The sequence below is a fragment of the Camellia sinensis genome, chromosome 2 (assembly GCF_055761805.1).
Source record: "Camellia sinensis isolate YWXY chromosome 2, ASM5576180v1, whole genome shotgun sequence".
Taxonomy (NCBI): domain Eukaryota; kingdom Viridiplantae; phylum Streptophyta; class Magnoliopsida; order Ericales; family Theaceae; genus Camellia; species Camellia sinensis.
The window spans coordinates 61188748-61202594 of NC_138962.1; the positions used below are offsets into that span (position 1 = coordinate 61188748).

The 13847-nt window shown below is 39.1% G+C and overlaps 1 protein-coding gene across 1 annotated transcript in view; it reads left to right on the forward strand.

Moving 5' to 3' along the window:
* The first annotated feature begins 653 nt into the window (after nt 1-653).
* LOC114279921 (uncharacterized) overlaps nt 654-13847 on the forward strand; it is a 31362-nt gene continuing 18168 nt past the window's right edge. The window contains exon 1 of the mRNA XM_082910015.1: nt 654-792. Coding sequence (XP_082766141.1) covers nt 654-792 — 139 coding nt within the window. The remainder of the gene's footprint in view (nt 793-13847) is intronic.

Below are 13847 nucleotides of genomic sequence, written 5' to 3' on the forward strand. Positions count from 1 at the left end.
ATGTCGGTGTAGAATTGTAGAATTCTATCTTGTACTCTTCACAAAAGCCTTTAAAAATTTTGCCATCGAACTGAGTGCCGTTGTCGGATATTAGAGCTTTTGGTATGCCGAACCGAGTGATGATATTCTGCTAGATGAACTTCTTCACATCTTTCTCCTTTATAGATGCTAGTGCTTCTGCTTCCACCCACTTTGTGAAGTAGTCTGTTGCTGCAAGGAAGAACTTTCTGTTGCGGGGTGCCGTTGGAAGTGGTCCTACTATGTCCAAGCCCCACATTGCGAAGGGCCATGGGCTAGTTAATGGTAGAAGCTCTCTGGCTGGTTGATGTATTTGGTGTGCGAACTTCTGACATTTCTCGCACTTCTTGACATAATTCTCTGAATTTGCTTGCATGTAAGGGCACCAATATCCTTGCGAGATTGCCCTATAAGCCAATGATTTTCCCCCTTGGTGGCTTCCGCATACGCCTTCGTGTATCTCGAACAAGAATGCTTCAACTTTGCTGGGATGAACACACTTTAGGTAAGGTCCTGTGAAGGATTTCTTGTACAGGGCCATTGATGGGGAGAGCCAAAATCATTGCGACTTTGCTCTAATCTTGTTGGCTTCTTTCTTTTCTTTAGGTAAGACGCCGTCTTTTAAAAATACTATGATGGGATCCATCCATGAAGGGCCTGGTTCGGTGCAACATACTTCAGCTACTTCGGGCTCTTCGATGCTTGGTCTTGGCAAGAAGTCGATCAATAATGGATATGGGATGGATGTATCTGCCATTGAAGCAAAGCCTGTTAGTTCGTCCGCTTTACTGTTTTCTTCCTTGCCTATCTGCTCTATCCGCAGTACTTCAAATTTCTTGATCTCTTTTCTGACTAACTCTTGGTACTTACCCATCCTGTCATCCTTTGCCTCGTAGTCGCCTGAAATTTGGTTTACTACCAGCTGTGAGTCACTATAAACCATTAGTTCGGTGGCCTTCATGTAGAGTGCTGATTTTAGGCCTGCCAGAAGCGCTTCATACTCCGCTTCGTTGTTTGATGCTGGGAAGCCAAGGTTGACTGCTTGTTCCACTATTAGGCCCTCTGGTGAGATGAGAACTATGCCAAGTCCTGCACCGTGCCTATTGGACGCTCCATCCACGAAGAGCTTCCACATCTCTCCAACGAACAACTTCCAGCAAGTAGAGGGATCAGATGATGCCTTGGGGTCATTAGTGTTACTGGTATTTTCTTCAAAGTCCACACTTATTGTTTGCCCCTCATTATCTGATTGTACCAAGTCTTTACTTGTTGATGAGTCTTTGCTTGGCGTAGCATGGTTGGCTTTTGCCTCCCTTTGTTCACTTTGGTCTGTCGTGGGATGTGGTTGGGTATCCTGTATCAGGGGTTGCGCTATTCCGGCGACACTTTCCATCCCCATTTTGGTTGTACCAGTTAAGTCAACTGGGCAGATGTGATGACTTCCTGGTGTGAATTCTGCAACAAAGTCTGCCAAAGCTTGGGCTTTTATCACGGTTCTGGGTTGAAACTTGATGTCAAACTGTCCCAACTCTACTGCCCACTTCAAGATTCGCCCAGAAAAGTTCGCTCTCTCAAACAAAGCTTTTAATGGAAAAGCTATAAGGACGATTATGGTGTGGGCGTGAAAGTAATGCAACAACTTCCTTGAGGCCAGTTTTTCCAATGGTAAGTATCTGGTTTCTGCGCCCAGCAATGTCTTGCTGACATAAATGATGAGCAGATGTTGGATTCCTTCTGCTCGGACCAACACTGCGCTAATTGCGTGCTGTGAAACTGTCAGGTACAAAAATAGTTCTTCTCCAGGTATTGGGATCACTAGCAACGGTGGAGAAGACATGTATTCTTTCAAACTTTCTAGGGCGCGGTCGCATTCTTCATCCCACTCAAACTTGGCTTTTAATGCTTGAAAAAATGGTCGACATCTGTTTGACAACTGACTTATAAACCGATTGAGCGCGGCTGCCATACCGGTGAGATGTTGTACTTCTTTTACTGAGTTGGGCCTCTCTAGATCCTAAATTGCTTTGATTTGAGAGGGGTCTGCCTCTATACCTCGGTTGGTCACTAGGAAGCCTAGGAATTTGCCTGATCCTACGCCGAACGCACACTTAGATGCATTAAGGCGCAACTTGTACTTCTTTAGGATCTGAAACATCTCACCTAGGTCCCTGAGATGGTCATTCTCATCCTTGCTTTTGACTACCATATCATCGATGTAAGCCTCCATTGTTCTGCCTAACAATGGTTCGAACATCTTGGTGACCATCTGCTAGAATGTCACCCCTGCGTTTTTTAGGCCAAAGGGCATGACCTTGTAGCAATACAGTCCTCTTGGCATTGTAAAGGATGTGACCTCCTGATCTGGTTCCTATATAGCGATCTGATGGTAACCTCTGTACGCATCAAGAAAGCTAAATCGATGGTGTCCTACCGTTAAGTCTACCAGTTGGTCTATCCATGGTAGGGAAAAGCTGTCTTTTGGGCATGCCTTGTTGACTATTTTGTAGTCCACGCAGACACGCCATTTTTTATTCTTCTTTGGCACCACTACTGTATTGGATATCCACTTGGGATAGTGCACTTCTCTGATAGCTCCTGCCTCTAGAAGATTTCCCACTTCTTCCGCCACTATCTCGGCATGGTGGAGTGCTGATCTGCGAGTGCGCTGTATAATTGGTCTGGCAGTTGGGTGGACGTTCAATTGGTGACAGATGAAGTTTGGGTCAATGCCAGGCATGTCATACGGCGTCCAGGCAAACACTTCGATGTTAGAGGTCAAGAATTTCATGAGCTTTATTCTCTCAATGCTGGACATAGATGAGCCAAGCAAAAAAAACTTTTCTGGGTTCTTTTCATCTATTCTTACCTATACCAAGTCTTCCACTACCTTCTGTTCAGCGGCTTTGCCAACATCCGCAAACAATTCATTGCTCTCAGGTTCTTCTACCATCTGAACAAACCCTTTGGCAGCGCGGCTACCATTTACGGTGACGAAGCATTGTTTGGACATGATCTGGTCTCCAAAGACCTCTTCAATTACTCCGGCTTCATTGGGGAACCGCATTATTTGATGGTAGGTTGACGCTACCAATCACATGCCATGCAGTCATGTCGTTCCCAAGATTATGTTGTAAGTGGAAGGGACTTTCAATACCCAGAATTCCACTTGTTTTGTCATGCTTCCTGCTCTGACTGGGAGGATTATCTTGCCAACTGGCCACTCTGGCATTGAGTTGAATCCGATCAGGGGAGATACGGCAGGTGCCAAGTCTTTGTCCTCCAGTTTCAGTTGTTTGAAGGTTTCGTAATACATTATCTCACATGAGCTCCCTTGGTCAATCAAAATTCACTTGATGTCGTAATCCTTGATGCGGAGAGTGACGACCAGTGCATCATTGTGAGGGCAATATATCCTTGCCAAGTCTCTGTCTGAAAAAGACATGACGCTCGTGGCCTCTGTTCTCTCATTTTTAATGGTAGGTTGTGCACTTAATACCTCCCTTAAGTGCTCAGCCTTCTTGATCATTCCCCTGAGCTCACGTACTCGCTCAGGTTCGAATACCCCATGTATTATGTTAATCACGCCTTGAGGTGGGGCGTCGATCGGCATTTCGTCTGGGTGATCGTGGTTCTGGGGAGCTGGCTGTGTCCCTCCTTCTATGTACTGGTCCAGGTGCCCAGCTGCCACTAACTCCTCCAGGTGCTGTCTCAACGGTGTGAAATTTTCAGTGCGGTGTCCTTTTTCCTTATAGAAGGTGCACCGAGATCTTTCGTCATAATCTTTTTGCGCTTCTCCCAACTTAGCTGGCCATCGGATGAAAGGTTCATCACGTATCTCACTGAGAATTCGATATATCAATTTTTTGAACACTATGGTAATGGCAGTACGGACTCTCCACTACCTTTTATCTTGGTTCTCACCGTTGTCCCGCCTGCCTCGCTCGTTCCTGCTTGGACGTTCCATCGTGTTGACTTTTGCCATAGTCTTTTTATCTGGTACTACTGATCCACCAGATTTGGCTTTAGCGTGGGCACCATCCTCCTCCACTCGAATATGTTGGTGCACTCTCTCCATTAAGGCCTCCATCGTGAGGGGTGGCGTCATGGTGATTGAGTTCCTCAACCTGTTCCAATTGGAAGACCTCTTTTGTACTGTGCGATGGCGAGATTTGTGGGGCAATCTCCTATCTGGTTGAAGGTCTCCCAATAACGACTGTTGTAAGATCTCAACGTCTCCTTGTCGCCTATGTCAATGGAGAGTAGCTGATCGATCTCTATTGGCGTCTTGGTGTTTGTTCTGAACCTTGTCACGAACGCCTCTACCAATTGCGACCAGGAGGCTATGCTGCCTTCTGGTAGCCTTTCGAACTAGGTTAAACCTAGGTCGCCAAGGCTAGAAGGGAATAGGATGCACATCAAAGCCTCATTTCGCCGGTATACTGCCATAACCTGGCGAAAGTGGCTAAGGTGCATGTAGGGGTCTGTCTTCCCCTCATACGTGGTGAATTTGGGCTGAAGAAAGCCTGAAGGTAGGGGCGCGTTCTCAATCGCCGGAACGAACGGCGAGGTCTGTAGCCTTGCTAATGCTTTGTTTGTTAGTTCGTAAGCAAGGCGTGGTATCGGCATTCCTACCTCGACGCTCCCATGCGTCCAAAGAGCCAATCGCTGAAGGGCTGAAACTCTGTGCGGGTCACGCACCCTGTTATCTTCTTTCCATCGTGCCCTTTCTTTTAGCACAGTTCGCAAATCAGATGATCTAGGCAACTCTATCTGCCTGGATGACATCTGGTGTGCGCGCGAGAGCCGATAGGTGCTTCCCTCAGTATGTGACGTCTCAGTTCTCGTTCTCTCAGACCTGGAGTAACGAGTCCTGGGAGTTCTTGACTGAGTGTCGCCTGTTCTTAGGCTCCTACTCTCTGCTTGCGATGACGTGGTATGCCTACCACGATCTTCTGAGTGGCGAGGGGGCGTGTTACTTTTGCACCCCTCTCCTGTCGCCACCCCTTTTCCTTTGATCTGGCGTTTCATAGACTCCATGTCCGCCGCCATCTTCCTTATTAACTCGTCTTGTTCCTTTACACGATTCTCCAGAACTTGAGGATCGATCATCCGCCTGTCTTTCTGGACTTTGAGAGCAACAGGGGCTGTTAGTCCGCCTCCCCCTTGCATCCCTCCAGGGGTTCTGTCGCTGGGGCTCTAAATTTGCCATGGGAGGGATAGAAGGCAAACCTTCGCGCCTCCCACCCCCCTCTGGGGTTTGTCTATCGATGGCGGACTGCGGCAAATCTTCATTGTGCGCCATCACTTCCAATTAGAGAGGAAAAACTTGATCAAAAGATTTTGTTCTTTCTGGTATTTCCACAGACGGTGCCAATTGTATGAGCACGAAATATTCTTCTCGTATAATCCTGTTGATCAAGTCTACGCTCCTCTGTACGCCGTCGCTTTACTTCTTGAAAACACAAATGTGAGCTAGCCGACGGGTGTGTGCCGGATACCTCTCTGATGCCTAAGTCAGCAAAACGGACAAATAGACAAAAGCTCTGTGTATTCGGAAATCAAAGTTGTGTTACCTTTCCATAGGTGATGTTGTGAGCTTTTATAGGTTCCGCGTGGTACAATCCTAGTAGGACTCTTACTCCTCTATGTAGAGTCCTCATAGGAATCATATTCCTGAAAGATAATGCTTATCTTTCAACATCCCCTCACTGCTTAAACCAAGTGAGATGGTTTTACCATGGTTGGATGTCAATACGACCGAACTAACATGACCATGCTAAAGCCGCAGACTAGACCGAGCTCCAACTAGCTCGGTGTACCTCGGTTTGACATGCTCCAACTAGGCTATTTACTTAATACTGAGCTAACCCAGTACGAGGTAGGAGTTAGCTCAGTGCTCCAATGCACAATACCAAGCTAGCTCAGCTCTCCCAATTACAGTGCCTAGCTAGCTTGGCCCACAATCGCTTAGTCTTTTGGACCGAAGTAAATCTGCTTTTACCTCGGTCCATCCTGCGGCCAAATTACCAAAGAAGTCTCCTACTTAGCTCGACCCAATTTAGACATAAATTACCCTCTCAAGTAACATAAAGGTTGTATTTAGATGTATGTTTTAGAAAGAAAAAGGAAAAAAGTTACTCAAATTCATAATCTAAACAAAATCAAAGAATTTTTAAACACATACGGTCAAAGCAAACATAGATACTGTGGAATCAAACTCGTATGTCTGGCCTTGAATATCAATATTACCAAGCAAAGGGATCTCTCATATGTGACTCTGAAAAAACGAAGGTTGTGTTTGATAGAATTTTAGAATTATGATTTGAGAACAGAGTTGTATTTTGAGTTTGTGAGTTTTGGAATTATAATTTAAGCGTGAAAAATTTGTTTAGTTATGAGTTTTGAATTTAGTTTGAATTGAATGATGTGACATATGATATTTGATTAAAAAATTTACAATTTTTAACCAAACAAACAATATAAAACTCTATTCAAAACTCATAAAAAATTTGAAAAAAATTTCCAAAATATTTTTTATTTAAAATATAAAAATAACAGGAAAAAAAAAAAACACAACCATTGTTCCGGTCAACTGGCCGGACGTCGGGAGAATGACCAGGTAGACGTGTGTTTCACAGATGGGTGTACAATCAATTTTTGAAAACTATAACCAAACACATGATTCAAACCAAGGGGTGAAATTGAGTTTGAAAAGCTTAACCAAACACAGCCAAAAATAAAATAAACTGGTATACTATGGATGACTTGCCTTGTATCTGAATATTACAAAGAAAAAGCTTCGTAACTACTATTTTTCTCTCAGGTCCAACCTACCCTCATCTTATGATTGTCTTTCCATTTCAAAGAAAATCTTAGTAAAATGTAAATAAAATATTTAACCTACATTTTATTTATTTATTTTAAGAATATTGTTATTCAGAATTTTTTAAATTTAGTGATGTGTCAAAAAAATAATTAATCATTTAATTTAAAAAATAATTCTAGAACATGAATTTATATATCAAATTACTTATTTTAAATCTCTACCCAATCTCCGCTAAAATATTTATTTGTTTTGTAACTCCTAAATTTTCCGAAGGCTGGCACAAATGTCAATGGTTGGCGTCCACAGTTATTGTATTTATTTATTTATTTAGGTCTTACAACATCACATTTTAGTTTAAAAATGAAAAAGTATTAAAAAAGTTAAAAATTCAACAAGATTCTCTTTTTTTGTTATTTTTTGTATATTTTTTTATAAAAAATTAAAAAATTATCTCAAATATATTAATTTTTTTCCTCATATTTTAACTAAAAAATTAAAAAATTATTAAAATAACATGTTTCCAAACGAAATTTTATTCTTTTTTCTAAGATATATAAGTTTTTTGTTTTCTAGAACTAAAATTTGACAGTCATATTTTTATAAACTAAAATTTGACATGGTTGTCATCGTTAATATTATTATATACTATTTTTATTAGCTAAAATTTGACATCAAAGTAATTTTTTCTTCTTTTTTATTCATAACATCGTTATTGAGTATCAGCCACGGTACTATTTTTATTAATTAAAATTTGGTATCATATTCATCGTGGTCATCATCATTGATACCAATGTTTTGTTAGGGTTTATTACATTAATAATCATCAATACATTCAATATATTATATTTTAATTTCTAATTTTTTTAATTTGATCCTCAATTAAAATATACGATATGTTACTCTTTAATTTTTTATATCCACCTTGTTCAAAATCAATAATTGAATGAGAAATATTTTTAAAATTTTGCATAAATACATAGTCAAGAAAATCAAAATGACTAAATGAGTGTTGTTATTTGTTCCAATCGTATTTTTTTGGACTCTGCACTCACCAAAATTGAACTCACTCTTCTTTATTTTAATACCCACCATAATCTCAATTATGCCTCTCCTTCTTTGGACCTCCATCCTGTAACATGCCCACGGTTACCTATGCGCATTAAATAGTTTGAAACCTCAATTTTTTTGATCTATTCTCACGAAAGTAATGTGAAATATACATAAAAATCCAAATTTAGTAACTTTTATAGAAAATTCATTTTATTGCAAAACATTTGCCAGAAATAGATTGCATTACTAGATCTCAGAATCGCCACCTAATATTTTGAAAAAATTAGAAAACCCGTGACTCGTGCCAAGGCCACTGTTTATCGTAACCAAAGATGTTTCGTTTCAGAACCTTAGATATGAGAGGAGAATATCTTTAATTGAGCACCCTCGCTCATCCGATCATAAATTGGCCTGTTTTAAACCATAATATGAGTTTTATTTACTTTATATGTTCATATTACAATTATTTAATAAATCCTAAAAATTACTATGTGAAGCAAGCAAGTATAAGCTATGTCATTTATTTTGGAACAATTTAATTTCACGTATTTTAAAAGAGTTTTGAAGATGTACAATTTAGAGAAATTGAGTTTACAAACACAAAAATCAATATCATTCCAAATTAAGCGACACAACCTCCATCCACCGACATTCATACAGTTATATCAAATAAGTAAATAGCCACATGGTAAAATAATAAACATAGTAAGGAAAACGCACACAAGCGGGATGCTAAAACATAAAAACTTATATATTTACCGACGTCCTGTGAACAGTTACAAAACAAAGTTAGTAAAACATGCATGATCCTGTATACGAAATCCTAATGCAATTCACTCATGAAATGCAACTAAAGATTCGACTTCTAATAAATGACATATGAATCATCTCAAGAACAAGAGGTAGCGCACATAATCACATAAGAATTGATTAAATCCACAAATGCAAACTTAGCCGAATCAAGATGCATAAAACGTGAATGCAAAGCATGAATATAACGAAAAATAAAATATGATGCATATTCACAAATAACGGAAGCAAGTAAAAGAACAGGATAGAAAAAAGCGAGGCAGTAAATTATTACAACACTTTGAATAAATAATTACAAACTGAATAAGAGAGGAAGAGAATATTACAACAACATAAAAATTTCACAAAACACTCAAAGGAAAACAAAATAAAAGCTTCAGGTGTCTCGAGGATCATCGAAAACTATCATGCTCAATGCAGGACGACTGCTTTGTTCTGTCCGCCAACTAAATAATTAGCCAGCAGGCCAACTAGGCCTAGCAAAACTTGTTTTGTTACAACACCGAGAAAAGAACTAATAGGGAATATATAGGTGGCTTTACTAACCACTTCCAGTTAGCTTACAACAGAAATAATATGAAACTAAAGTCAGAAAACAAATATGAGATAAAAAAAAATACAAGGAAAATGAAAGATTGAAAATTCACCTTCCAAGGAAATGATGAACTTCTTGATTTCCAAACTTTCTTTTTCTCACCCTCAAGGTTGTAAGTTATGTTCTCAATCCTCAATTCGAAAGCTTGGAATTTGAGCTATAACGGTGGCTTAGGAAATGATCGCTCGGTTCTTAAACTTGGCAAGGATTACTCTCTATTTTATCAAAGCATTAGGACTTGGTTTCAATGAGGATATATTAATGTATGAATGAAAAGACGGAAGTTATGGCTCACTTTATATGTTTCTCTCAAGTTTGACAACTCTTTGATCAAAGTTTCAACTCTCTTTTTTCTCTCTAGCCTCAAGCAATCTATCCTCTCTCTATCTCTCAAATTCATCTCTTTTTCTCAAGACTTAAGCTCTCCTTATATAGGCAATGCAAGTGAAGCTATGATGGAAGACAAAGTGGAAGAGTAATGGGGCATTATGGAAAATAATAGAGCTAATGGAGCACCAAAATGAAGCATTATCTTCAATGGATTAAGCACTAGTCAATGGAGGTTGAGTATACATACATTTGGGGCAAAAATGGGTCAGAAATGGAATCATGGAGTGCTCCACAGTAAAAAAAATCCGAGTTCAGTGTGTGCAGGTCGTGGCCGTGCTTAGCTTGGTCACGGCTGCTGTTGCCTCAGTCGCCGTGATGGTGTGGACTAATTGACCATCCAGTCGACCAACCAGGGTAATTTTTGCCTATTTCGCTTCGGTTCAACCTAGTTTCACTCCGACTCAGTCCAAGTTCTTTCTGAGTGACAAACGAGACCTAAACACTTGACCAAAATAGGTTTAGGGTTGGCAATAAAGCTCAAATTCCATCTTTCTTACTAAAAATTCTGTAAGAAACACATTCTAATTTTTATCATCAAATAATTAAAAGAAAGCACCTAAGTCTTAGAGCCGGTCAAAATAGGATGTCTACACACCCCTAGTATCACCTTCATTCAGCATTCTTTTCACAACCCCCGCCCTACTTACTAAACCCCATCTCCTATGTCCCCTTCCCAGCCCTCCTCGACACACCTCACCTCAAATGTCCCTCCTCCTCTAGCCCTCCACCCTTCTATTACATCTTTTGACACATAGAAAACAAACGCAACAAAGAAAGAAAGAGTCATAAAGAGAGGAAGAGAGAGATAGAGAGAGAGTGAGTGAGTGATACTGTGTATATGTGTGTGTGTGTGTGTGTGTGTATGTGAAAAAGAAATGCGGAAGTGAAGGTTGGGGAGGTAGTAGGGCTCACAAAAAGGACCTAAGAGGGGCAAACAACATTAAGGAGAAGCTTGGAAAGAACGGTGAGTTTGGCTAGAGATGTGGATAGGAGGGAAAGAGTGGTCAGAGCTACCAATGGTGTGTAAGGGTAGGGTAAAGGTTAGTATTTGAGAAGTTAAAGATTGGGAACAAAATTTGTATTTTATGATAAGATATAATTGTTAACAAATAATATGATAGGGTCAGGGTCTAATGAAATTATGTCGAGATAAATACGAGTACTTAGACTAAATATATACAATCTTCAAAATATGTACTTTGTTACATTTTGATCACAAAGTATATGATTTATTTCAATTTGACCTCTACTCCTTTATATGTTGCATTTTTTTTAATTTTTTTTTCTTTTTGTAAATTTTCAAAAGTATCCTCTCACTATTGATTTTGAACTTAGAAAGTTGGAAAAAAAAATTAAAGACTAAAGCGTAATAAATTACATACTTTAAAAATTATTAATCCTTATTGTTATGGGAACTAATCAATAGTTATTCAGGATCTGGAGCCCCTCTGGTCTGTGATTTGGACTAGAGGCTATTGTTCGGGCTTATGGAGCTTACCACAAGTCATGTTTGGATAATCAAAATCATTCATTTTATCAAGTCGTTCATGTATATCATTCACACAAAAAATTAAATTTGTTCAATAATCGTATTCTATTTAATTTATTGCATTTGTCTTTAAAAAAATAAATAACAGATATGTCACGATCCAACCCCGGTGCCCAAAGGTTAGAAATCGCAACTAGACAATTAATTCTAATTTTAACAAATCAAGTGGCGCAGGCGTAGACGAGATAAAGTAGTAAATAAATTAAATAGGTAAATAAATAATTGAAATGCTCAATAATTTTATAAAAAAAATTCATCAGGACTTTTATTTGTTTTATTGATGATCAGACAATTATTACAAAAAAAAAAAAAATACAAAATGTCCGCATTAAGTCATGTGCTAGTCTCATTACATAATTTTACCACTTTTCTTTACATTTCATCACGATAACAATTATAAGTACATAGTAGAGTCAGAAATATTATACCAAGAGTATAGGGTACAAAATCATCATGGATAATTATTTAGGCTAAAACATTGTACATTATTTAATTGGAGTTAATCAATAATTTATGTAACGCCCTCAAAATAATAACATTAAAACCCATCAACTTAGACATGCATTGGTATAAAAGATAAATATTCTTCTATTCATCAGAGTAGTTCCTTACAAAAGGATTACATGTTAACAACAAAAGGCAAATGCCCTACGGGCTTACAGCTTTCCAAGTTAACACTTGGTTACAAAAAGAAGAGTGCTAATTCAGTACATAGTAAGCCCTTGGCTTGAATTTACATGTAATACAACAAAAGAAAGCAAATAACAAGCAGTCTGTCTGCCTCTAGCCTCCCAAGCTATGTCCTCGGAGGTGGCATGCTACCTGTACCTGAAAATGATGTCCCATAAAGGGTGAGCCACAGCCTAGCAGAAATATACTAAACCAGCTATGAAAAATGACTAAAAGATTAGCAATTGATAGATGGTCAACACAGATACATCCACATATATCACATTTCGATTTCATGATATTAAGTCCATGTTACATTTCATTTCCCATGTCTTTTCCAACTTTGAGTTTGAAAACAAAGCTCAACACTTAGCCAAATAACTTAATGAGGTTTAGACTCATCTTTAAAACACTTTCAAAATTCATGAAGGATACACATTTTAATGCTGTATCAATAACGCATAAACCATTTCCACTCTTTGCGAAAGATACATATTTCGGTGCTGTATCAACATAACATAGAATCACTTCTATACTTTATAATTGATAACGATATACATTTTAGTGCTATATCAAATCAATTCAAACACTTCCATAATCAACACTTGATACACATTGTAGTGCTGTATCAATGTCACACAAAATCCGGTTTAGAGGTCCATCCCCTATCTTCCTCTAAACCGTAGAGTACATCCCCTATCTCCTCCCACACAACACATGTATATAAACATAGGTCATATACAATCAATCAATACATAGAATTAATGTATTATTCCAGTCGCTATATTCAATAGCATACTCAATCGATTAGTTTTAGTTTGCCTAATCATCATGCAGTGTCTACAACAATCAAGACTATCCTCCACCGATAGCCCAAAGCAGTTATTTCTATGCTGAAAATAAATGCACCAAATGGATATATAATCAACATTTCAACTAGGTGAGCGATGAACAAATCTACTACACCCTTTAATCCCATACACATCCAATTCCAACATTCTCAACGTAATTCCTCTTTTCTTCAAATTAATTATACCAATTAATTTATCAATGTAATTAGAGCATTTCTCATAATTAACATCACAACCCTAAGGTTCCATTTTCACCAATAATCCCATATTAATCGCATTTCTCTATGTCAAACGTGCATATAAGTTTATATAAACAAAATCCCAACTTTTGTAAAATTACACAAAGGCCCAAACTTTCTCAAAATTACCCAATAACCCCCAACTCATCAAAATACTAAAACTCAAAGACAAAACTCATGAGAAGGAGTAGGATATCCCTACCTCGAAGTTAGAGCTCAAACGGGGAAGTTGAAGAAAACCAAAATGCTCTAAACTCAAAGATCCACGGATCAAAATGGAGCCCTCGACGATCCACACACTTTTTACAAAGGTCGGGGGATAGTGCGACACTCTAACTAGATCAAACCCTAGAGAGAAGGGAGTTTCTAGAGAGAGGAGCTCTCAAAATGTCTTTTAGAAAGTAAGAGAGGGAGAGAGAATGTAAAAAGTGATTTTAAAATGCCCAGCTGCCAACTGATATACGACATTCCCGCTCGAGTAGAGAACACAACGCTCGAGCGTCAAGAACAAAAAACTCGGTACGCTCGAGCGCAAGAAGGCCCGCTCAAGCGCCAAGACACAAGAATAAAGTACATCCGCTCGAGCGCGAAAACCAGTCCGCTCGAGCATAGATTTCCCCTTCCCAGAACTTACACCAAAAAGTACTACCCGCTCGAGCGCTAGAGTACCCGCTCGAGCGCAACCGCTCGAGCGTGAAGAAACCCGCTCGAGCACAAAAATCACACCTACAGAGGTTTTGCAGGGACACGAAATACTAGGAGTGTGCAATCTCCGCTCAAGCGTAACAAGGCCCGCGCAAGCGGAACGATAAAAAACTTGGCAACAAGATTTTAGACCAAGGTTCAACTC